The sequence below is a fragment of the Nannobrachium achirus genome (genome assembly GCF_963921795.1).
Source record: "Nannobrachium achirus genome assembly, chromosome: 2".
Lineage (NCBI taxonomy): Eukaryota > Metazoa > Chordata > Actinopteri > Myctophiformes > Myctophidae > Nannobrachium > Nannobrachium achirus.
In genome coordinates, this window is record NC_137811.1 from 61,934,544 (window position 1) to 61,961,893 (window position 27,350).

Consider the following 27,350-nt stretch of genomic DNA (forward strand, 5'->3'; position numbering starts at 1 on the left):
GAGCAAGATTAGAGGCAGGTTAAGCCAGACCTGCAGAGACATGAGCCCAGAGCGAGGTTCAGGTTCCTTTCCCTGCATCTTCTTGATCGTGTGTGATCGTGTGTGTGTGTGTGTGTATGTGTGTGTGTGTGTGTGTGTGTGTGTGTGTGTGTGTGTGTGTGTGTGTGTGTGTGTGTGTGTGTGTGTGTGTGTGTGTGTGTGCGTGTGTGCGTGCGCGTGTGTGTGTGCGTGTGTGTGTGAGTGACATATCCGTTCTGCCAGGCCCAGCATAAGGGCACCCGTCAGCCAAGATTAGTGTGGGAAAAGTGTATGGGGAAAAGACAGGAAAAACAGGTTAAAGTTTGGGAATAACGCAGGAATAACACAGAGGCAGAGGAAGGTTATCGGGAACGATTGGAACCACTTAAGCCCTAATGTTACTTTTGTAAACCCTGTTTCTCTGAAAATATTCTTTAGTTGGTCAAACAACGTTGTCGCGCTGCGGGAATAGACGATTTACAAGCTCATAACCTGTCATACGGCAACGCATCGTCTCTAAGTGAAATGCCCAAAACTGATACACCAGGGTTTAAGCGCTAGCTGTGAAATGCTGGGGATGAAATCAAGACAATGAGCAGCACAGACAATAAAGCTGGCAGAAGGCATGTGATGGCTTGGCTGCAGCATTGCATGAGTGCTGGGAAATCTTGGAGCATGTTTAAGGGCTTTGGAAGGTGGAGCCCATTCAAAACCTCAATACAGACACTTGAGGCCTGTCAAATATTACTCATCATTTGAAAATGAAATGTGACTGAATTAATTCGCTGCACGATAAGGCTATGTACTGTATATGGTGCCGGCTGCATCCCACGCCCTAAACCAACATTCCACGGCGTCTCCGATGAGACGACCCGGGCGTGATTCAAACTGGGTTTCTTCGCGTTAATAATCTTTCTGTGTTGCTTCACATGCTAACCCCAGAAACCACACGGATGCACAAACAGGCTGTGATGCAACTTAGTGGCATGCCGAGCGCCCTGGAGAGCACAGACGCAGTGTTCCGGGGGAAAAACAACGGCAAATGAAAAAACAATTAAATGGTTTGGAGAGAAAGAAAGATTCCAGACAGAAAGGCCGTTGGGCTCAGCAGTCACCACACGATGGAGATGGATGGAGGAGAAGATGCATGTTATTATCACAGCTATTGTTACGAGAGACAGCTGTAAACAGGCCCAACTTTGTCAGCCATTGTTAAGAGTTGTCGAGATGCCAAGGACTGCTTCAGTGAAAGGCATCAATTTCAGTTTGTTTCTGGATAATATACTGATAATAAGAACACAAAAACATATTGATCTTTTGTGACAAAGACCTTTGCACCAATCAAGTTAAAGGTTTTTAGGTGTGCTGCAGCAGTTACTGTAGATGGACAGACTCCCAACCAACCCCCTCTCCCTCTCTTTCTCTCTCGCACACACACGAACGCTCATGTACACCTCTCTCTCTCTCTCTCTCTCTCTCTCTCTCACACTTTACCTGCATGGTGTGAAAGACACGTGTCTTTTCGAAGTGGAACTCAATGTCCACGCTGCCTTGCCCCAGGGCTTCCCGGCTCCAGCCCAGGTAGTCGTACCCGGGCCAGACCCTCAACTCCTTGGTCTGTGTGAAGTCATCTCCACCCAGGACGCCGTCACACAGCTGTCCCAGGCCTCCAAACTGCATCCTGCACATAGAGATGAATATGGCTGAATAGGACACATGCAGTATCATAGAGATGAATATGGCTGAATAGGACAGATAATTGTGGGCTCACTGAAAGGCGAGACCAGTATGTTATACCAAAACTTCCAAGTTTATTCTCCTCAAAAGAATTACTGACAGGGCACTTAGCCAATGAGGAGCAGCGTTCTTGGTGACATCACCACCAACAAGTGCAACCTGATATAAATAACAACAACACTTGGGCTCAAGACCAGTATGTTATATCAGTATGTTATACCAACACTTTATAGACCACGGTTGTTCTCCTCAAAACAATGAGCGACAGTACAAAGGCAGGCCCCTTAGCCAATGAGGAGCAAGCAGCCAAAGGGTAGATCTTTGTGCTGCGTATATTGTTGCTGTCAGGCAGAAACCTCTTAATCAATGGGAGTGTAATAAAGAGGCTGCCATGTTTTTCACCGGCGCACTGTTTCCCCGGATATAAATTGAAAACTGAGGAGTGTGTATACACTGTCATTGGCCATTACTAGTTAGCTAACTTCTGCAGCAGCCCGGGAGCAACTGCGGTTTGCAGTTATTCCCATGTCCTACTTTGGTTTTTGCAAGTATGCCACTTTGAAGAAAAACTCTTCAGATATAAAAGCCACAGTACCCTTGAGGCCACTCTTTATTGTCATTATGGGTACCCTGGTGGTGCCAGACAGCGCTTGATTGGGACTTAACTGTAACACTGCCGTGCCCTGCATGATCACAGTAAACAATTCCATCCCTCGCTGCGATATTGTTTCTATAACATGTAATTGTGTATAAGCTGAGTATGCAAGAACATACAAACAGTGCAAGCTGCTGTACACACGGTGTGTGTTCACTGTGTCATTTACTGGAGCAGATGTATGAACATACTAAGACATGCATCCACGCACGCACGCACGCACGCACGCACGCACGCACGCACGCACGCACGCACGCACGCACGCACACACACACACACAGACACAAGTGCACATGCAGGAACACATAGTACAATAAATGACCTCCTTTCTCTCTCTTTCTTTCTTCTTTCAGATTCCACATGTAGTTGTCTCTCCCTAGACAAATACTTACATATTTTACAGATAAAGTAACACAACAGGGACTCCAAATGGGTCCCCCCCAGAAATACACAATCCTGCACGCACGCACGCACGCACGCACGCACGCACGCACGCACGCACGCACGCACGCACGCACGCACGCACGCACGCACGCACGCACGCACGCACGCACGCACGCACGCACACACACACACACACACACACACACACACACACACACACACACACACACACACACACACACACACACACACACACACACACACACACACACACACACACACACGAAAAATACATCTGGGTTGCGTCTAAAAGTGTTAGCTCACCGGCTAACAAAACATTTCAGGCCCATTAAGCAGACCCATGTGAGTATGCCCCCCACCCAACCACCCACCCCTCTCCACCCGGCCTTTATCCCCTCCCTGGACAATATGGCCAGGAAACCAAGCACAACTCCCTCAACGAATAATAAAAATTCCCTCTCCAGTCTCAGTGTTGTGTGTTGGGACACTGAAACAAGCTTGGAGGGGGGTTAGTTGGCAACGCGAGGCGTCCTGCCTCAGCACTAACAGATGTATTCATAAGAGGAACAGCACTGTGGGTCTTCTATTGATCGGGCAGAATTTCAATCGGCTCCACAAAAATGTTTTCCCTGCCACTTGTGGAGAGGGAGTGTGCTCTGTTATGCATAAATATTTGACAACAAGCAGTGTTGCAATTTGCAAAAACAAAGAGACATTTTCATAGGTTGCCATGAGAACATGAAAAGGACATGGGGTGAGCGCCGCGATTGATGGTGGGATGGACACAGTACTGGGACGTTCACTCAGACATAATGTACAGGGGCGTCACAAGGGGGGGGAAAAGTGGGACTGAGTTACTAGGGCCCACAGTGGAGGGTGCCTTCATTATTTTATACTTTAGCTATTGAAAAATAGCAGATATACAAGCTCACAGCGCGGCATTGCGAGCTTGTAGATCTGCTATTTTTGAAAAGGTCAAGTTTCAAAATATTCAAAGACAAAAAGATTTTTCAAAAATATCAGATCTACAAGCTCGCAGCGCGAGTTAAAACACAAAATAATGCGTTGCCAGTCTAAATGGGTTAAACCCCCTCCCCTATGAACAACATTCATGGGGGGCTCGCAGTGAATCCTTGTACCCAGGGCCCAGTTTGGTGCGACACCCCTGATAATGTACATGGCAATATGAAATATTCAATCCTCAGAGACTTCCTCATATAACGCCCAGAGCGTGTGAGACGAATGCGAGGAGACACTTCTTAAATAAACAGGGACCTTGTGAAATATCTCTGGCTCTGAGTCAGCCATGTGTGTGGTTGTGGTTGGGGGGGGGGTCGTGTGACACCCAGTCAGAGGAGACCGTGGAACGAGACACCGATGATGTGACTGTAGGGAGAATGAGGATGACTTAAAGGACACCGCCTGTGTTTTTGATCCTATTAGGTTCCCTAGAGCAGTGGTTCTCAACCTTTTCAGGCAGTGACCCCCAAATAATCAGATTTTAACTGGGGACCCCCCACCCTGACGAGCACTAAAAGTTGAGGCATTATATTTTGTATAACATGGTTCTATTGTGAAAATAGCAGATCTACGTGTAGATCGGCTATTTTCACAATTTCTGCCTCTAATATTTGACAATTTGGTATTAAAAAGTCCTTAAATTGTCCCTTTAGAAATGTGCATATACTCTATATACACTTAAAATGTATGTTGGTTTGTTTACTGTTGAGAGAGAAAACAGTGTTGCACATTAAGTTAATCATCTGGGGACACCCCAAAATAATTTGGGGACCCCCTGGGGGGTCCTGACCCGCAGGTTGAGAACCACTGCCCTAGACATACAGAAATCCATAATTGTCTTAACGTGGACAAATACCACATTAGACAATGATACTTTTTATTTTTGTCTAAAAAGACAAAATGTTGCACTGCATTTAAGTAGACATTGTTGAACTGTGGCAGCAGTGACCGAAAGGTTAGAGGAGCGCGCTTGTGGTCAAAGGATTTCCTGTTTCCTCAGACAGGCAGGAGAAATTTGAGGTGAGGAGGTGAATGACCAGCACTCAACCTTCCCTCAACTCCAACATTGAGGTAGGGCATTCACCAAATATTAGAATATTCGAATATCAAGTCCCTATTGGATGTTGTTCACCGAAAGAAACGTGAGGCGTTGTGAGCATGTAGATCGGCTATTTTCACAATGTTCACCTCTTACTTACTTAATATTTGACAGTTTGGCCAGTTTGGCCAGTCCTGTCCAATATTCGACTATTCGAATACTTTGAGGTTGAATAATTCGAATACTAAAAATCACTATTCGTGAATGCCCTACCTTGAGGTGTCCTTGAGCAAAGGCAGTGAACCCTCCAACTGTACCCACGGAGCTGCTCAGTGGCCAGCGGTGTAAGACTGTGGTTTGTACTGAATCCATAATGTCCATTACGTTAACGTTTGATCACACACAGTAAATGTCCAGGTATCTTACCCTTGCTCTGTGCTCCCATCATACGTGGAGTCATTCAGGTAGACCGGTATGCCGGACAGGTGCATCACATGACCTAATGGAGCTGTGTAGGCCTTCAACCCATCTGAGAGAGAGAGAGAGAGAGAGAGAGAGAGAGAGAGAGAGAGAGAGACAGAGACAGAGAGAGACAGACAGAGATATAGACGGAGAGAGATGGAGAAAGAAGCAGAAACAGATAGGGAGGGACATACCAAGACAGTGAGAAAGAGAGAGATTATAACTGTTTATTTTCCACCTGATTGCTTCAAACATAATAAACCTGTAGCAGTCTACATTTTCCCAGCAATAACTAAAGCTAAACCCCCTCAGGGTGCAAGTGAAATATTTCAATTCGTTTTCACTTTTCATTTATTATTATGTGATTACCGCTCGTACTGGAACCCAGAGCTGCACCCAACCACAATTACCATCCACGGTGTGAGAGAGGCCGCAGCTGGCTTTCACAGCTAAGTAGTAAAACAAACTGAGGGGTCCTGGGTTCAGGCCCTGTGGTGCTCCAGCCTCCATTACCGGGTGAAACTGAAACCTCTGTGCCCCAGCACGGAGCTAATCAGCCCTCTCTCCCTCAGCACTGAGACTGCGTCAGCAACACTCAGGCCTTCTCTGCTGCTCTGCTACATACAATAATAAACACCGCTGGGTGTAGGATTTTTAGTGTGTGTGTGTGTGTGTGTGTGTGTGTGTGTGTGTGTGTGTGTGTGTGTGTGTGTGTGCGTGTGCGTGCGTGTGTGCGTGCGTGCGCGCGCATGTGTGTTAGAGCAGTGGTTCTCAACCTGTTTTGGTGGGTTCCCAGATGATTAATATAATGTGCAACATTGTTTTCTCTCTCAACAGTAAACAAACCAACATAAAGTGTAAGTGTATAGAGGGTATCTGAACATTTCTAAAGTGACAATTTAAGGACTTTTTAATACCTCTAAAATGACAAATTAAACATTGGCCAAATTGTCAAATATTAGAGGCAGAAATTGTGAAAATAGCAGATCTACATGCTCACAACGCCTCGCGCTAGTGCTCATCAGGGTGGGGGGTCCCCAGTTAAAATATGATTATTTTGGAGGTCACGGCCTGAATAGGTTGAGAGCCACTGTGTGGATTGTGCTGTCTGAGTGCACATACTGTACATGTACTGTATGCAACAGCAGAGACAGTGTGTGGGTGTGTATGTGAAAGGGGGTTTATGGGAGTTGGGGACTTGTTCCCCGCTCTGTATTGCTCAATGATAAACACTATACATGAGACAGCCTTCATATTTGATACAACACGACACGAGAAATGAGAAATGTGGCAAACGCATGGCATTCCACATTGTCTGCATATTCCACATGTTACGCGGTCCAGTGAGACCGCGCCGCCTTACGAACCCACAAGATGAGGCTGTGTTCCGAGAAAAGATGGAAGCCCCCCGCCCCTCCCTCCCCCGCAGAGAGACACAGCATCAGCGATAGCTGTGATTTACAGGCAGGCAGCTTGCTGTGGCCTGTGGGAGGAGGATGGGGTTTGCATTGGGAGATGAGCGGAGCATAGGAGGTGAGGCAGGTCATAAATCATTGCTGCCGGGTGGAGACCTCATACCGTATGTCCAAAACTGTTACTTTTCACAATTCAAATGAAAAAATAGCCGATCTACAAGCTCAAAACGCGTCGCATCGAACTTGTAGATAATTTTTCTTTTTCCTCCCCACACAGATTTGTATCCTACTGACTCGCCTGCCAGTGAGGAGCCCCAACCGGGAGGACGCAGAGCCTTCGTCCTACTCCTCTCACCCAACACTCCCTGCTGAAAGGTGCCGCCCAGCTTCCCTCCCCCAAACACAGGACAATTGTGTTCGTATATTATAGACGCTCGACAAAGCCGGATGCACTGCGGTGGATTCCAACCCACAGATCGGCCTTTTTGGCAACTTTTGAGAGACACTGTATTGTAGTATGACGAAGCGGGACATTCATTTATGAGGAAAAAACAAACAAAAAATGAAAAAATATGGAGAAGAGGTTTCTGCCCAACAGTGTGCCGTTTTGGTACGAGGAAGTTGAGAGAACGGTGCTGTTCGTGGTCTCTGGTTTAACGGGAAGGGTGTGAATTCAAGGTAATGAATGGATGAAACCTATGCAATGTTGGGTGGGGGACCCGTGGGGGCTTACATTGAAAAGAGTGGACAGAAACAGAATGAGCGAGCAGCTCACTCGGTCTGAATCGGGCATGGCTAAAGTGTGATTGAGTGTTGATGTAGAGCGTTAGGAGTTAGGACCCCAGTCGGTTCTGCCAAGGCCCTGTCCCATTCTATCCACTTATCGCCTCAGAATTCCCCAGGCTTTCTTTCTTTCTTTCTTTCTTTCTTTCTGAGAAAGCATGTCAAGGCTCCGAGGACTCTCACACACACAGACAGACAGGCACACAAAGGCCTGTATTCATGTAGAAATATTTATTATATATACAGACACGTATAAAGAATACTAGGGCTGAACTAATTGATTTAATCAATTATAGAAAGTTATCTATCCCTATTTTTCAAAAGTAGTGAAAATAGTAAGGCATACATAACATTTTAAATAACACACAGCGATGCGTATAAACTAAGAACATAAAGAATGTTCACAGAGACAGTTTCCTTCTCTTTATTTGTATCTCTTTCACACACACACACACACACACACACACACACACACACACACACACACACACACACACACACACACACACACACATGGACGCACACACGCACACACACACTAACACACAGTTTTGAGCTGAGTGAACTCAGTGGCCTGCCCAAGCAGTGTGTTGAGATGCGATTTGTCATGCTATGATCCCCTGATAAATCAGAGCCTGCAGGAACCACAAGACAAACATTTTTGCATTAGCATTTTTTCTCTCTCTATCTCTCTGTCTCTCTGTCTCTCATGATCACACATATACTGTATACATATTCATACACACACCCCACCCCATGGTGTGTGACTGTGCACATACACACACCCTGTGGTGCTTGTATGAATTTAACAATTTAACCAGAAACTCACACACGCAAGCACACACACGCACACACACACACACACACACACACACACACACACACACACACACACACACACACACACACACACACACACACACACACACACACACACACACACACACACACACACACACACACACACACAAAAACACACACTTACCATTCCAGACACAGCCATAGAGCTCCACGCGGAGGCACACACTCATGACACGGTCGGCCAGAGGGTAGAATCGGACCATGCGTGCTACGATGGGCGGGCCCAGGTCCTTCAGCACCACGTCATACGTGTTCTCGTTACCAGAAACCACCTGGATGACAGAGATTATATTGTTATCACACATGCAGTATGTCTGCAGTAATATCCCCAACATCCATTATCCTGGGGTGTTTTTTATCACGATAAAAGATTATATAGCTTATCTTCCCGTCCCTAGTACAAGCATGCATTCTACTAGGCTGCCACCAACACTTGGAACATGGCGAACGCCTTACCAAAAGCCATTCAAGATGTCCACTCCCTACCCAAACTCAAAAATCTTTGCTGAAAGAATGCATAACCTTAAAATATAATTGGGCTTAGCAGAACACATGTTGAACACCTTGGTAGAAGCATCATCGGCCCCCCACCCCTCCTTTTGGAGCTGTGTGAAGCACAGGCTCCCTATACGTGGCCGTGTGGGTCTGTCTGTCTGTGTGTGTGTGTGTCTGTATGTAGCCTGAACTTCCTAAACTTCGGCACGCTACTAGTCCCACAGTTTTGCCACCACACACTCGCGCCATATGTCAAATCGACCGGCTTACTCGGGAATCGTCGGCTAGTAACTTGCTAAGAGAAAGGTTCAATAGTTTAATTGATATTAATTTATTAGTGAATTAATTTTCCCCATTGACTTATAATGGGAATCGCAAAAACTCACATTCAATTATTTGTCTCTCGCAAACCATAGGGGCTAGAGTTTCAAGACTTGGAGAGGAGGTTCATAATGATTTCAAGGATTAAATAAAAAATAATTGTGTCATTTGGCCGCATGGTGGCGCCATAACACCCCACTTTACGTTTTGGCCTGTAACTCTTGAACCGTAGGTCGGAAAATTAAAAATATTTTTTCCCTGGATTCCTTGGGTCATGACGCATCTCCCCATATAGGCCACGCCCATTTGCGCCATGATAGATTTTCCGCCATCTTGAATTTTCTCCAAAACACACTTTTTGCTCCTTTTCCTACATATTTTCTTCAAATGTCACAAAAAACGGTACACATGATCCACACACACACACACACACACACACACACACACACACACACACACACACACACACACACACACACAGCTCCACTTCACACGGGTGTGATTTTTCTATAAATATACCTTTTGCTGCTACTGAGCTTTTACTGATGTGTATTGTATGTATGTATTCTGTCTTACTGATCAATATACAATGGACCGCAATGGAAACAAGCCCATGGGGCTTTTTGTGCTATCCTTTTAGCATAACTTGTACTGTTAACAAACTTGTTAATACATAATTCAATCGATCAAATAAAAAAAACTGTAATAATACTACTATTAATACTACTAATGATGATGATGCATTTATTTTATTGCACTTTTCACACATAGTTAATATTTAACTGCTGCAGAATATTGAGAATATGCATTACGAAACAATATACCGTAAACAGCTGCATTTAGGCACAACATTGATACATTAGCTACTTCCGTTTTAGGTTAAGATTAAAATCCATAATGTCAACATGTGTGTGCATGTGTGTGCACACACAGGCATGGGATATATATTACGGACCCTGGTTAGGATGAGGGGTTAAACTATGTGGGTGTGGGGGATCGACATGACAGCAATGCCGGGAATGCAAGTCATCCATGGATGTTTGGAATTTCTAAGCCATTTGTGTGTTTATCTTTTGAGTCCAATATATTATTTCAGAAAGGATCCAATAATGTTCCACCTGGAGCAATGAGTGGGAAGAATGCAAGTCACATACAAGCATATATGTGTGCGAGCGTGCGTGTGTCAATTAACTTCAGAAAATATTCTGTTGACAGAACTTTTCTCTCCTGTGCAGTCTCATAGGTAATTAAAGAAAAGATGAGCTGGGATTAGAAAAATGTTATTCCATTATATAGATCACTGATTTGATCTCGTATCCTATCACAGCTTAATTCAAATTCCTTGAAATAAATCAATTTTCAAAGGATGGTCTGTTCAGCTCATCTATTACATCTATCTATTACACAAGTAATTTCATGTCTAACTAACGTTATATGCCTTTCTATGTAACTAGAGCTACTCCGGTATATTTCTGAAACCCCCAAAAACTATTCCCATTGGTCCTGTGATAATCAAGGCTCTTATTGCCAGTGAATCTCATGTAAATCTAAAAAGAGTGAAACGGTGAAAAACACAAACAGGAAAAGGCTTTCCGTCCCACCTCCTGTGACCAGCGGTCCTTCCAGGTGATCCATTTGGTGCCGTCTCTGGAGTATCGAAGGCGGTAACTGCGGGCAAACTCTCGCCCGTGTCCGTCAGCGTGGCGACCCTGGGTGCCCACCAGGGACAGGAAGTGGACTGTGTGCAAATCCACCTGGCAGGAACACACACACACATAGAAAACATTACAATCATTTTTCTCACTATTATGTATATTGTGTACGCTGAACTATTTCAATGTTGTATTTATGTTTTATGTTCTTTTTCTTTTTCTTCTTAAGGAGTGATCTAAGAAAGCAATATGGGGGGAGGGCTGGGGAAAGGGAGAAAAAAAAAGTCTTTACAATATTCAATTGATGTTAAATGTAAATTATTGAAACATATGTGACATGAATAAAGATATTAAACAAAAAAAAGAACACAAAAAGCGATCATGATACAGATATAGGAAGGAAGTGAATGAGAATACACTTTTTTGTTTAAACCATAATCCATCTGAAAAGTTTTCCAGCAATTCATAACTGAGTTGAGAGATTTTCACTAGATTGAGATTCTGTAGTCCATTAGAGAGTTGGTGGTATTACTCATTAACTCTATTGAGCTTGTGTTATACTGTAGGTTTAGGGATATGGGCATATAGTAAATCAACTCTGTTTTAGGTGACTTTAATTTGCAATATAGCTTGAGGAACCGAATAGAACATGGCGCCACTTCTCCATTGATTCTCAATGGACGTGGCCACCCTGTTCTTTTCTGTCACCCCATTACTTTGAATGGAGTCCTCAAGGCAAGCTCGATTAATAAGAACTAGAAGCTGGGCCGCCCGAAGGGCGGCCCAGCGTCTAGTCGGCGACCTGGCCAACTCGGAACAATGTAAATAGGGAATGAATGCCCCGCCCTTTAGGACCCGTTTTGACCATCTGTCTGCCTGTGTCCATTTATGCCCATATATGGAGATATCTGTATCTGTCTGTCTGTCTGTCAGCGTCCATTTTATGTCCATATATGGAGATCACTGCAGTTATAGTTCTGGGTCCATTTTATGCCCAGATATGGAGATATCTGTCTATCTGCGTCCATTTTATGCCCATATATGGAGTATCTGTCTGTGCCTCCAACTGTGTTGCAGACACAGTGCCGGTTCCCCCTTTAATGCAAACCTCATTATACCTGTTGTCATAGGACCCGTTTTGAACATCTGTTTGCCTGTGTCCATTTATGCCCATATATGGAGATATCTGTATCTGTCTGTCTGCGTCCATTTTATGCCCATATATGGAGATCTTTGACCATCTGTTTGCCTCTGTCCATTTATGTCCATATATGGAGATATCTGTATCTGTCTGTCTGCAATCCATTTTATGCCCATATATGGGGGCATTCATTTTATGCCCATATATGGAGAACGCGCGTGCCCGTGGGACGAACGGTTCTCGAGATACGCGGATTACATACATACATACACACTCACAGAGATTTTTTGTTGACTCATGTGGCGTACGTGATGTCAGAGCCTTTTATGAAGTGATGTCACAATGAGTCAGAGCTTTCGCCGATTTCCTCCGGAACAGCCTGATCAACCCCGCATAAGGAGATTCCGAACGTTTCTCGCCGGTTCGGGAAAACCGCGCGTCGGGTCGGGTCGAGACCCGGCACTGCACTCCGTGCCGCGGCGGGGAACGCGCGTGCCGAATCTGAAGCCGGTGGGACGAACGGTTCTCGAGATACGCGGATTACAGACACACAGACAGACAGACAGACACGCAGAGACTTCTCGCATTTATAGATAGATAGATAACATTGGAATTACATTTGGACTAAAGAATAAACTGTTGCTGTCTTCTCCAGTACCTGAAGATACTCTGACCCGCCTGGGAAGACCGATGCTGCCGGACACCACGCCCCGTCCCCCTCTCCTGTACTCAACCTAACAGAGACATGGAGAGAGAGAGAGAGACAAAATGAGACAGAGAAATTGAATGCGGACAAAGAAAGGTGAATACGGGCTAGAGTGCAGACTGCAGAGAGAAGGTGAGACAGAGCGAGGTAGAAAGATATATAGATATATAGAGAAAGTATTGAGTGAAGGAAAGGGAGAGCCAGACAGCGAATATGGAGAAAGCACAGAGAAAGAACAAGCTGAAACTAATGGCTTTGAGGTTGGTTACTCAGCATTCTATGGTAACCTCACTCCAACTGCAGAGTGCAGATCAATCTGTCTCCACCATCACAGTTCCTCTACCTTGCCATGACCACACACATGCACACACACCACTAAAAGACAAATCACTCTTACTGACCACACACACACACACACACACACACACACACACACACACACACACACACACACACACACACACACACACACACACACACACACACACACACACACGCACGATGGATGTACAGTGAATCACCATTCTTCCTCCAACTCCAGCGTGTTTATATCTTAGACTTAGATATTTTATATGGATGTTCATTGATGTGCTCTGCCTCTGTCCATACATACACACACACACACGCACACACACACGCACACGCACACGCACACGCACACGCACACACACACACACACACACACACACACACACACACACACACACACACACACTTAAAGACATCTTACTGTGACCACACTCAATCCAGTCTCCATACAGTTAAAGAGAACTCTGTCCAAACTCACACCACATGCCGGCCACATAAAGACACCACAGAGAGAAGCCTGTGATGTCACTTGCTGTCGGATCAATCGTCAAGGAGGCCTGCTTGGGACGTGCGCCACACACCGCAACCACTCCACTGAGACCTCAGCACTGCTGTCCAAACTTACACCACCAGAACAAATTGGTCACACGTACCGGCCGTGCTGCCGGGCGACTTCTCTGCCCCGCGAGATGATAGCAACTCTGGTCAAATTGATGGGTTGCCCAGAGATCCACTTCCCCTTTTTTTAATTTGTCCTTCATTGAGACAGATTAGCAGTAAAAGCTGAAAGGGAGACGGCACAGGCAAGCCAACAGAAAATGGTACCAGTGGGATTAGATCCTAAGCCAGGAAGGCGCACGTGGGGCTCAAAAAGCAGCACAAGGAGGAGGGGGGGGGGGGGGGGGGTCTTAAGTGCTAATGTCTGAGCACACTTATTGTTCTATAAAACAATTTCCTGGCAGGGGAGCCCTGGAGGCTCTGCCAGCTCGGTTGTGTGTACATAGAAAGCACCCAAATAGAGTGCAGCAGTGAGTGCCTTTATTAAAATCATGCAGAGTATCTCAATGTGATACATAAAATGAGTTTGTGCTGCATTTCTGCTGCTTTAGTATGTGTAACGTGTGTACACGAGAGGCACACAGATGTGTGCTGCATTAGTAAGATGTGCTAACACAGTAAAATCCTTAAGGGCTGTATTTTGATAGTCTTAAGTACCAGCTCTTATGCCTTAACTTAAAGGCCTGTCCATACTGTCTCTGACCACTGAACTTTTCGTCAGAGAGTTCACTCTTTCCGAAGTGCAGCTTTCTTAACTCTAATTCGAGGTTATGCTTTTCAGAAGATAGGAACACAGCTGGTACTTAGACAATTTCAGACACTTCAGACAATCAAAATAGAGCCCTTTTAGTGTTAATTTACACTCTCAGAGAAGTAAATTCCTTTCACACGCCTAATTTATATGTCAAACATGGCCAACAGAGGATTGAGAGGAACAATCAGCACAAATGAAACCTTTGTTTACAAATGTCAACAAATATCCATTTATTGGGAGCAGCATATTCAAAAACCTATGTTCCACTATTCCATAGTGCACTGAACATGCTGCCTGCATATACTGCAGAGTAGCGTGCAGTGTCCAGACTCAAACACACGCCGCCTGTCATGATGACACAAGTTCAGCTCTCCTTTCCCCCTGCCTGTCCTCTCAGCAGAAATGGCTGAAACAAATCATCTCTCCAAAGAAATCACACTCTGTGGCCTCCGTGACGTCATGCGGCCGGGAGGCGAGAGATGATATCAACACAACGTCCCTGTGATGGAAGGAGGCTGAGAGCGAGGGGGGGGGGGGGGGGGGGGGGAGGTAATGTAATAAGGAGAGGGGGGGGGATAATAAAGGATTCAGGCCTCCATCTATCAACCAGAGGGATTAACATTACAGACCATCAGGTCTGCCAACCAGCTTATTTTCTTAACGCACCCCCCCTCACTCTCTCTCTTTCTCTCTCACCCTTCCCCTCTGTTCTCTCTCCCTCACTTTCTCCTTTTACCCTTTGTGCTCTCTCTCTCTCTCTCTCTCTCTCTCTCTCTCTCTCTCTCTCTCTCTCTTCTCACTCTTCCTGTTCCTGTCTCTCTCCCCACCTCTCTCTCTCTCTCTCTCTGTGTATTTCCTAAATACCAGCCAACTAGTTTGTGCTATATTTCTTCCTCTCGCCATCTCTTTCCTTCTCGTGTCTCCCTCCCTCGCTCTCTCCATCAGATGTGCTGTCGTCCATCTGCTCAGCAGTAATAGGAGCAAACATTGCCGCTCCGCACACCCCTCCGTCCTTCACTCTCTCTCTCTCTTCAAATCCCTCTATCATAAAACCTATTTGTCTCCTGTCTTCTGCAGGTCATTGTAATGATCCACCTCTCATGGGTTTCCACAGTAGGGATGGGACGATATGAACATTTCATATCACGATTGTGACAAAAGAAATCGCGATTTACGATATTATCACGATAATCAAAATCCATTATCCTGCAGCGGAACATTTGCCAAAAAATAGCAGATCTACAAGCTCACAAGTCACAACACTTCGCGTTGCGACGTGTTGTGAGCTTGTAGATCGGCTATTTTTTGGCAAAGACATTTGATAGTGAGTGAAAAAATTACTTTCAAGTATGTATATTTCAAGTACCTTTTACCAATTATAGAGGGTTTAAATGGTACCAGATATGCAGCTCGGCAAATAAAAGTTGAATTGATCCCAGTGCATGACGGAGGACGATATCACGATAAATTAAATGTCCACGATATGATTATCGTGAGTGTTTAATATCACGATAAACGATAATATCGCGTATCGTCCCATCCCTATTCCACAGTGTTCTCTCTAACTCACTCTGCCTCCTCCCTTTCTCCCCCTCCTCTCACCACCTCTCTCTCTCCTTCTAGAGCTACCTCTTCTCTCTCTCCATCATCTCCCCCTCTCTCTCTCTCCCTCTCTCACTCTCTGTCTGTCCCTGGTGTGTCTTTAAGGAGCTAGGTTTAATAATTGTCTCCACATGTCCAACAAACTGAGCCAACACAACCCAGCCCAACAGGCCAATGGAGACAGCCATGTGCAAGCACGCACGCCCGCCTGCTCGCACACACACACACACACACACACACACACACACACACACACACACACACACACACACAACCCTGGAAAACACACATCTTGAGCGTACGTACATACGGTATATACACTACACACATATACTTACACCACACATCCACTGCAAAATCCTCTGTGTTCATTTGACTCTATCCCAAACAGGCCCATTTTGACACCTCAGAGTTAAACAAACACTGGGCATTTTACTGTGTAGACACACTTGGTCGCAGCAGGGCTCTTCCATTATGGTGGTTCCACGTGTGTCTGTGAGCCTGCCTTACTATCCGCTCCATCTGACCTCTGGATCAGACAGCCGTAATGTTATTATCTAGAGGTTTCTACAAAGACACTATCTGCTAGACGCTAATCTAATGCTCTTCCAACCAATCACTTTAAACTGGGTGCCAGCGGACCAGATACATAGCAGACACTTAGCTCTATCAGCCTCTGTCTGTCTCACTCACTCACACACAAAAACACACTCGCACGCATGCACACACACACGCACATACACACGCACACACACTGCTGCTATCTTGCCATATCACAGCACACCCATGCGCACACACACTCTTATGTGCACACAGTACATCGTTGCTGTCGGGCGGAAACATTAATATCTCCATATTTCAACTTCTTACGTTTTTTTTTTTGATAAATGAATACCCTACATCGTTGTACAGCAGACTCCGAGACGCCGATCTACAAGCTCACAATGTGTGACATTGTGCTGTGTTTTTGATATATATATACACATTAAGTGAAAGTGGGGGTCTGTGGGTTTTAGTATTAACAAGCGCGTGTGACTAGTAAATAATAACTACATTGTATTAATTGGAACACAGGCAACAGTGTCCTGAAAAGCAACCGTTTTGGACATGCTGTATAACAGTGGTTCCCAAACTTTTTAGCCCATGACCCAAAAGAGAAATGACACATTCACCCGGGAACCAAATTTGTGAAAATAGCAGATCTAAAAGCTCACAACGTGACGCTTCGCGCCGCGCAGAGAGCTTGTAGATCAGCTATTTTCGTTACTCCTTAATTGTTATTATATTTTATTTATGGAATTTCTTAGATGTGTTTGTTTCTTTGTTTGAAATTATATCAAATTCTCGATTTATTTTTTATTCAAAAAAATAAAATACAATCATTTTGTGGGGGGAGGGGAATATATACATTATATTTTTTGTAGGAAAAGATAGGATTTTTCCACGGGTCGTGACCCATATAAATTATTCTGTGACCCACAAATGGGTCGCAACCCACTGTTTGGGAACCAGTGCTGTACAAGGTTTCCTCCCGACAGTGACAATGTACAGCATGCCCATGCACTGTACCCATGTACACACTTTACCACACACACACACACACACACACACACACACACACACACACACACACACACACACACACACACACACACACACACAGACACACACACACTCCTCATTACCGTCCATGTTTAGCCTCAGTGGAGTCTGACCAGGCGCTGGAAGCTGTAATGTCAGAGTCAGGGATGGTGCCATCCTCCATCCCAAGGGCATAACGACACTGAGCTGGAGGAGAGAGAGAGAGAGAGAGAGAGAGAGAGAGAGAGAGAGAGAGAGAGAGCACATCTTTTATTAAGCAGGTATACTGCAACAGGGTGTGTGCTGTTGAGTCAGACACCATATCAGACACATCTGCCCACAGTCTCCACAGGTTTGAGTTCGTACTTCATACTATATCATTTATAAACGTATATACTGTGTACAAGTTTAAATTTTGTTATGCCATCTTCAAATGGATTACATTAATCTTCCAATATTCACACGCAATACTCCACAGTGACAAAGGAAAAACTGGTTATAGGCTACAGTGTACAAAATATGAATAACTAGAAGCAGTGCTCTTCCGAGCACAGGTCTCCACCAGGCCACACAAATCGGCCTGTTATAGCGCCACCATGAGGCTGATTTAAAAAATGTGGGGCAGAGGTTCTGAATTAGCATCCAGGGAGTGTGTGTGCTCAGTTTGGCAGCGATCGGGCCAACGGCGCTGGAGATTAGCTGGTAACAACCAGGCCACACAAGTCGGCCTGTTATAGCGCCACCATGAGGCTGATTTGAAAAATGTGGGGCAGAGGTTCTAGATTGGCATCCAGGGAGTGTGTGTGCTCAGTTTGGCAGCGATCGGGCCAACGGTGACTGAGATTAGCTGCTCACAAACTGCGAGGACGCACGGACGCACGCACGCACGCACAGACGGACGGACGGACGGACGGAGGGGAAAACATACTCTCCCTCAGCCTTCGGCTGGTGGAGACAATAATAAGACAGACCATTCACTTAGTATTTTGGTTAAAGTACATTTGGCAGTCATGCTTCAAAATTGCAGTCCATTTTCAGTTCTCTACCAGAGATGCTCAACTGGGTTCAGGTCCAGACTCTGGCTGGGCCGGTCCAGGAATTTCACAGTTTTCATAAAATCACTCCTGTGTTTTCTTCGGATCTTGTTTTGTTGTAAAACCTTCTCCCAGTGGGCTCTCATGTTCCTTTTAGTAAGGAGTGGCTTCTATCTGGCAACTCTACAATAAAGGCTTGATTGGTGCTACTGCAAGGTTCTCCCACCTCATGCTAGTTCTCATTCATAGTGACCATTAGGTCCTTGGTTACCTGTCTGATTAAGGCTCTTCGTCTCTGATGACAGTTTAGCTGTGCCGCCAGAGAACCACTAGGAAGATCCAGAAGTTGCTTGTTTTATGCTCTTTGGAACTTCCAAGGCTGAAATCCTCTCTTGCAGGTCTATGGACCATTGGCTCTGTGCATAAGCATAGTCCTGGGTTTCCAGAAGGTGGCATATCCTTTTCCCATAGCTTTTTAAGTAAAGCTATGGGAAAATTAACTGGAACACTCCAATTAATTTTCCCATAGCTTTACTTAATAATATGTACTGTGTGTATGGTAAGTCAATTACACACAGGTGGACTACAAGTTGCAGAAGCATCTCTAGGATTGATAGAAGTAGGATGCACTAGAGAGCATAATAATAATAATAAGTCTCATAATAAAGGGTATGAATACTTGATAAGTGATATTTAAATATTTTATTTTAAAACATTTACACCACACATTCCTTAAACCAGTTTTGATTTGTCTTTGTGTAGAATGATGAGAAAACATATTTATTTAATCCATTTAAAGATGAGACTGAAAAATAACAAAAATGTGGAAAACAAAGCCACTGCAGAATCTGGTGGAACAGATGTTTATTACCGTATGTGTGTCATTTATTTACTTTCATTCGCTGTTCCTAATTGTAATTATATCTTGTGTTCAGTTAATAGCCATGCTAATGAAGCATGTATCGACTTGAACTGAATTGAAGTGAGCTGAAGAGAGGGAGAAAGATTGGAGAGAGGTTGGAGAGGGAATAACAGAGAAAGAGTGTGAGAGAGAAAGACAGACAGGGGGATGGAAACAGGGGTAGAAGGATGGGGGGAAAAAAGACAGATTGCCATGTTGACAGCCAGAGACCGGATGGAGAGGTTTGCAGCAGCAGGGGTCTCATGTGTACATGCATGCAGGGGCGTCACAACGGGGGGGGGGACTGACTTACTAACTAGGGCCCAAGGTGGAGGGGCCTTAATTATTTTATACTTTAGCTATTGAAAAATAGCAGATATACAAGCTCACAGCGTGGCACTGAGTGCCGCGCTGCAAGCTTGTAGGTCTGCTATTTTTGAAAAGTTGTGAAAATGTGTGCAAATCTTTCAATATATGTTTTTTTTTTAAGCGAACAACTCAAATTTTGCTTCTGGGGGGTCCTTGGAACAAAATATTTTGAGATGGGGGTCCATGGCCAAATACATATCATTTTGGGGGTCCTTCACATGAAAAAGTTTGAGAACCACTGACATAGAAACACAAGAAGGATTTGAAATATTCAAAGACTTGCACACATTTTCAGGAATTTTTTAAAATAGCAGATCTACAAGCTCGCCGCGCGGCACCGAGTGCCGTGCTGTGAGCTTGTATATCTGCTATTTTTCAATAGTTAAAGCACAAAATGTGAGTGAATGCCTGTGCCCAGGGCCCAGAATTTGGTGCGACACCCCTGCATGCATGCAGATGTCCAGGGGAAACTTAATATTTCCATCAGACTGTCTGCGTCTATGATTGGTCACAGGGCTTTGGTTGTTTATGTCATCTCCAGGACAACTTCCTGTGTTCACGCCTCATATCCCAGATTGACCTGCTGGCTGAGATGTTCGGGGGAAATAAAATGCTGCTCACTCTTTATTAAACGGCTTCTCCTCTCATCTGTTGCCTGAGCTGAGCTCTCAGCAAATTCGTCTCCACGGTGCGAGGAAATATGATGATGAGAAAAGATGTGACTTAACTGTTAAGCCTAGCCTACCCTACGTGAAGGTTACCATACTAGTGTGTGGATGAGGGAAAGCTACAATAAGATAAGTCAAGCTAAAAAGTGGCACGAGACTAAGGCTGGGCAATATATCGAAAATGTACCTATATCGAGGTATCAACATGCGAGGTATACATATCGACGAAGACGGCTGGAAATGAGGTATTGGTTTATGTGTCCATCTGTAAACAGGTGTGGTTATTTCAATAAAACCATTGTTGGAAAATGGAAATAAGGCATTTAATGTATTTATTCAATGTATACTGTGCCATGCATGTGCATGCATGGATATGATATTCATTATCTGAGTTAGGCAGGCAGTGGACCTAAAGCAGAAAAACTTTAAAAACTATATAATGCAATTGTTTTTCCTAATATCGTGAGTAATATTGATATTGAGGTATTCAACAACGTTATCGAATATCAAAGGTTTTCCTAATATCGCCCAGCCTTACACAAGACTCCACATTGTCAGCTCGCCCCGGTGTTCAGCTTTCAGTATATCCACATACGCGCCACAGACAGACTGGGACCAATCTTTTGATAACAGACAAACAATTTGGACTTTATACAATAGACAAACAGAAGACAGCGCCATACAAAAACATGGGGGGAGGGGAGGGCATTATACTCTGTGCCTATCTTTCACCACAGTGACCTTGACCTTTGACTAAATACTTCTAATCAGTTCATCCTTGAGTCCAAGTGGACGTTTGTGACAAATGTCATGAAATTCCTTCAAGGAGTTCCTGAGATATTTCATTCACAAGGAGGACGGGACAGACGGACGGACAACCCAAAGACATAACACCTCCAGCAGGGCTGTCCATAAAAAAGAGCTACAGCAGCAAAGAATGCAGTTCAGGTCACGGTTATCACACCCTGGACAGCTGACATGGCAGGCATTATCAAACGATTGGTCCCAGCCTCCAGGCAGGCATCATCCATAGAGAGATGAGAGGTCAGCAGTGGAGGTATGGATGAATGTATGTACAGTATGTATGTGTATATATAAAGCTTAATGAAAAGTCCATGTGCCAATGTTTAATGCATTCAATATTGTTCAAATCACAGTGTGTGTACAGTATCATTATATATTTGTAAAAAAAAAAAAAATCTTTGCCATGTACACACAAAATGAGCGGACAATAATATGACCAGAAAGTTAATAAGTAAAGAGCTGGCCCAGAACGACCATAACATGGGGTTTGTTGCAAATAAAACATTTGTGAACCACTGGCAGATGTAGACTCCTATTTTGCCAAAGTGTCATAGTAAATCAGTGTCATACTATACATATTCTGAACCTAGTAGAGACTTGACATCCAGTAATTGGGTCTTATGATCAATATTCAATATAAGAACATTGTAATGTGTGTAAAAAAGAAAATCTATAATTTACCACACGGACAAGACATCCATCCTGACATGCATGTATGGATGGATGAATGTATGTATGTATGTATGTATGTACGTACGTACGTGTGTGTATGTATGAATGTATGTATGGATGGATGGATGGATGCGTGGATGGATGAAGACAGGCGAGTGGTGAAATCATTAGAACGTCTCATCCGTCAGCAGTAAGTGCTGCATGGTGGAAGTGACACTGGGGGCACTGGGTCTCCAGAGAAGGGGGGGGGGGTGTCAGGCTGTGGAGACAGACAGAGGTGGAGCAGGGAGAGGGAGGGGGGGGGGCTGGGTGTCAATAGCGGAGGCAGACAGTGATATGTGTGTGTGTGTGTGTGTGTGTGTGTGTGTGTGTGTGTGTGTGTGTGTGTGTGTGCGCGCACAAACTCATACAGTATGTGTATGATGGTGGCGAGGGTGTGGAGATGTGGTGGGGGGGAGGGGGGGCGAGCTCAGTTGCCATCAGTGAGTCAGTTGACTGGAATGTGGGGCTGAGGGGACAAACCCCACCTCACACACACACACACACACACACACACACACATACATCCTGCTCATCCCCACCCTGTGCCACATGGACAGGTGCCTATTTCATTACATCACCATCAAGCTGCATGTGATACACACCCTACAGGCTCGTCTCCAGTTTGTTATTCCTCTCTCTCTCTCTCTCTCTCTCTCTCTCTCTCTCTCTCTCTCTCTCTCTCTCTCTAGTCTGACCTACCTCTTTTCTTTCCCTGACCTTCTCCCTCCTCTTGTCTTTCTTTTCCATTAACACTCTTGTCTCGTGGTGCGCTGAGCCCCGAGGCGCTCAGACCGTCGTGCTGTGATTCTATCACATCCAAAGTCTAGCTGCTGTTGTCGGTACAGAAGGTTGACCTCAGGCCAGGAACACAGTCTACTCTTGCTTCTACCACTTTTTCTAGTCACGTGTTCAAATACTGGATTGTGATTGGCTTAAAACAGTAGTAAATGAGGCCACAATAGCCGGAATGTGTGAAATGCCCGGATGTACATGCAAATGAGGCACATTTCCGAGATCAATACGCGATGAACGCATCCGGGGACTTCAGGAGGGAGTCGGAACCTATGGTCGGAACACCTTTCCCCCCACCAACAAATGACGGTCGCAGCGGTTCTATGTTTACTAACGTGCGTACTATCGTCGCCGATTTATTTGGATCCAATGCAATCCGCCAACTTTAAAGCCCCTTTTCTCTGAACCTATGCCTTTCTGGAAGTACGGCCGGAACGGTGCTTTTAACTGACGTTAGCTTAGCTGTAAGCTAGGCGACCGAGTATTTCCCGGTGAATCTGTGCGCAAAGGTGGGGGCTTGGGAGTGTGGGGGTCTGGGGGACACGCACCACCACTGACTATTGCTGATGATGGAGAGGTTCTATAGCTTAGCCTTTATGTATTGAAAATGAGAGGCACTCTTGCCGATTTAGTAAGAGACTCGTCTCCAATTGCAAGATATTTAAAAGTTATTTGGGGCCATGATGATGATGATATCCTTTTCTTCCCACAGCTAGACTAAGGATTTTATATTGTCTGTGTTATTGTTTACAACCACTGAACCACAATTATTCACGTGTGGCAAGATTCACTCGTTTTTAGTAGGCTATATAGTGTAGGCTTAGAAGAAGCCTTTTCAGAAGTTAATTTAATGATTTCCATTTAATGATTTCATTTATCCTCATCTAATGCACCGTATGCACGCTGTTTAAAGGCCGTGTAGGCTTTTCAGAAGTTAATTGAATGTTTTCCATTTGAATGTTTTCCATTTGCGCTAATGCACGCAACTGTTTTCGCCAGGTTTTAAGGTCTTATTTTAGTTGTTTCTCATAAGCTCGCAACCCTCCTTGCCCATCGGCCCCCACCTTTGCGCACAGATTCACCGGGAAATACTCGGTCGCGTAAGCTAGACATCTGTCTCAGCATGGAGTTGGCGCCATCTGGTGGTGAGTAGAAGATGTTGTTTGTGGCACTATTTGTTGTTATGGCGGAAGTTTTATAGGCAATAATGATTGTAACTTAAGATCCTTGCAAGTTACAACTATGTGTTTTCTTTCATGTATATGGGAAAAAGTGGTAGAAAAGCTATTTACCACTCGGGGTCGGACATTATGCTCTGATAATGTCCTGTGTTAGGGGGTTATCGGACTCGGCTTCGCCTCGTCCGATCACCCCCTAACACAGGACATTATCAGAGCATAATGTCCTCTCACTCGGGGTAAATTGCTTACTTCTACCTGCACTCCACCCCCCCTCCTCCTTTTCTCCTTTGGTATCTCCAGGGATGTCGCACCAAATTCTGGGCCCTGGCTACAAGGATTCACTGCGGGCCCGGAATGTTCTTCATAGGGGGAGGGGGTTTAACCCATTTAGACTGGGAATGCATAATTAGGCATTATGTTGTGCTTTAACTATTGAAATATATATACAGCGTGGCACCGAGTGCCACGCTGCAAGCTTGTAGATCTGCTATTTTTATTTTTATCGTGATTTTTTTTTGTCAGTGGTGCAAAGTTTGAGTTACAAATGTTTGCTTAAAAAATACATATATTCAAAGATTTGCATACATTTTCTCAACTTTTCAAAAAAAGCTGTGCTGTGAGCTTGCAGATCTGCTATTTTTTAATAGCTAAAGTATAAAATAATTAAGGTCCCTCCACCTTGGGGCCCTAGTAACTCAGTCCCACTTTTCCCCCCCTTGTGACACCCCTGTATACCTGCACTCCCCCCCCTCTCTCCTCTGGCGTCTCCACCTCACTAGACCTCCCCTCCAGCAGACAGATCTATCCAGCTGCCTTGTACATTAGCGGGCAGGACAGGCGTCCGGATCGGAGGCCGGCCGCCCTGCTTCCGCCGGTTCCGCCTGACTGACTGTGACACAGACAGATTGAGAGAGGAGAGAGGGGACATCAAATAAAGCGCTGATGGCTGTGATGGGTAGAGACATATCGTTCCAGTCTGAGAACGTGAGGAGAATGTTGGGGAGCCAAGAGATGGAACGGCTCCAGGGAGCGGAGGAAGAGGAGGTGGAGGAGAAGAGAGCTCTGGAAGTTTTGAGAAATGGTCTCTTTGTTTGTGGTAAGTAATAAAGATAATAACGACAGTAATATATGAATTCATGTTTGTTTTAGTTTTTCTTATATATATTTGATTTGTTTTTGGGCTTTATGCCTTTATTGATAGGACAGTAGACTGACAGGAAATGGGGAGAGACACGCAGCAAAGGTCGTCGGGATCGGGACTCAAACCCGCAACACACTGTCAGGCATCAGAGCCTATGTGGTATGCGCCTGGACCGGTAGGCCAGCGGGCGCCCCCGAATTAATGTGTTTTAAGAAAAAAATATATCATTTTGTGATCATTTTTAAACTTTCATTTTTTTAAATGTTTTTAATGAAACTGTGTGTGCCTGTGCCTGCACGCGTGCGTGTGTCAGTGTGACCTTTTTACCTACCAGGGTTAAAGTGCCACTCGTGATCCTCTGAAGCCGATGCCAGCATCACCAAGACTGTAACCACGACGATGGGCAACAGCCGCAAGGCTGGCATTGCCATGGTAGCAGCAACACACCTGGTTACCTGTCCGGGGACACGCTGATGACCACAGGCATACCTGTCAGACAGAGAGAGAGAGAAACTCTAAAGAATGGCTCATCAAACCTCATCAAATTTCACTCACAGCAATGTATGAGACAATAAAGATAACGATAACCTGGATGAGTATATTACACATTGGTATCCCCTCCCACAACCAATTAAGCAATGCACTTATCCTCTAATATAGCTTAATAGATAGACCTGAGGCTGGGAGAACTACCAGATGTAAATGTGTATCTGTATGAGTGTGAAACAGGGAGTTGTTGTAAAAGAGCATCTGTGCCGCAATCAACTCTGAATAAATAAATGGTAGAACATGAAAAAAGACAGATCACAAGGAAAGATCCCATATCACAAATCAGAAAATAAAACAACAATACACATGGTGTTAGAACAGACGTCGGTACAACAACACATGTGGACAGGGAGCGGTGGCATCACCCAGTTAGGGCAATGTAATTTAACTGAATTCATGTCTATAATACAATAGATGGGAGTTGTGTCAAAAAATGAGATGGAACACAGCACAGCAGATCAGATTTAGCCTAGCTGAGCTAGACATCCCAGCCATGTTAAAACAAGGTAGGTAGATACTGCAGTTAGTTAGCTTGCTGCATTAGTATCTAGGCTGGTTATACCAGGCTAGATCAGATTGCAAGTCATCTCACTTGCAAGTCCAAGTCAAGTCTGAAGTAATTCGAGACAAGGTCAAGTCAAGTCACAAAATCAGATTCTGACTCCAGTCCACATAATTGAATATCCATGCCAGTTTGGCAGCAAACAGTCAGTAATCAAAGTACCATAGTCAAGTTGCAAGTCAAGTTTTAAAGCCCCAGTCCACACCAATGCAACAGAACAAGGAATTGTGGTTGGCGTGATGATGACACACGCAAATTAATTCTGACTTACCATTAGAATTTTCCCCATTCAAGTCAATGGGGAAAATTGATTCACAAAAAAATGAATGCCCATATATGGAGATCCCTGAATATTAAGCCCATATCTTGGAATGCCCATAAATGGACATACTGTATCAGTCTCAGGTGGTCTATGACGTCAGACATCTGTGATGTCAGTCATCTCCATATTTGGGAAAAGTTACATTTTTGCATTTTCCCATTCAAGTCAACAGAGAAAACTATTTCGCGAATAAATTAATATAAATTAAATGATATAAAGTATCTCTTAGCTAAATGCACCCAGACGTGTCCCGGTGAAGCTGGTCGATTTGACATATGGCCCAAGTGCGTGCCACAAAAACTGTAGGAGGAGTAGCGTGGCAACATATATATATATGGAAAGATAGAAGGAATAAAGTCGGACAAGTACTATAGTGTGGTTGCCCTGTGAGGGCATCCACACTAGAACAGAAGTTCAGGTCTAGTCCTGATATTCGTGACTTTGAGTCAGTCCACTAATATTGAGTGATACACAAGTTACAACTAACTCCTCCTTGGGCTTAGGTATCAGGTATGTATGAATTTGACCTTTGTACTTAGACACACATTACACACGCAGGTCAGTTGCCAAGAATTCTGGGCCCCATGACAAGATATGATGCTGGGCCTCTTAAAACATATGATGACATTAATACTGTGGGCCCCCGTATAGCCTCGGGTCCCATGAATCATTATGAATTTTCACTGTTTCATGACGGCTCTACCTTATCATACCACAGAACAGTGCACGCACACACACACATGCACGCACGCGCGCACGCACACGCACACACACACACACACACACACACACACACACA

At 44.7% G+C, this 27,350-nt stretch overlaps 1 protein-coding gene across 4 annotated transcripts in view; it reads right to left on the reverse strand.

The window, feature by feature from the left end:
* ddr1 (discoidin domain receptor tyrosine kinase 1) overlaps positions 1-27,350 on the reverse strand; it is an 80,647-nt gene that overhangs the window by 27,475 nt on the left and 25,822 nt on the right. For all 4 annotated transcript variants that reach the window (XM_080738899.1, XM_080738898.1, XM_080738897.1 and 1 more), the window contains exons 2-8: positions 25,450-25,607; positions 17,619-17,721; positions 12,663-12,738; positions 10,813-10,965; positions 8,520-8,667; positions 5,301-5,403; positions 1,513-1,699 (exon numbers count right to left, since the gene is read on the reverse strand). In XM_080738899.1, the coding sequence (XP_080595025.1) occupies positions 1,513-1,699; positions 5,301-5,403; positions 8,520-8,667; positions 10,813-10,965; positions 12,663-12,738; positions 17,619-17,721; positions 25,450-25,549 (870 nt within the window). In that variant the 5' untranslated portion in view covers positions 25,550-25,607. The remainder of the gene's footprint in view (positions 1-1,512; positions 1,700-5,300; positions 5,404-8,519; positions 8,668-10,812; positions 10,966-12,662; positions 12,739-17,618; positions 17,722-25,449; positions 25,608-27,350) is intronic.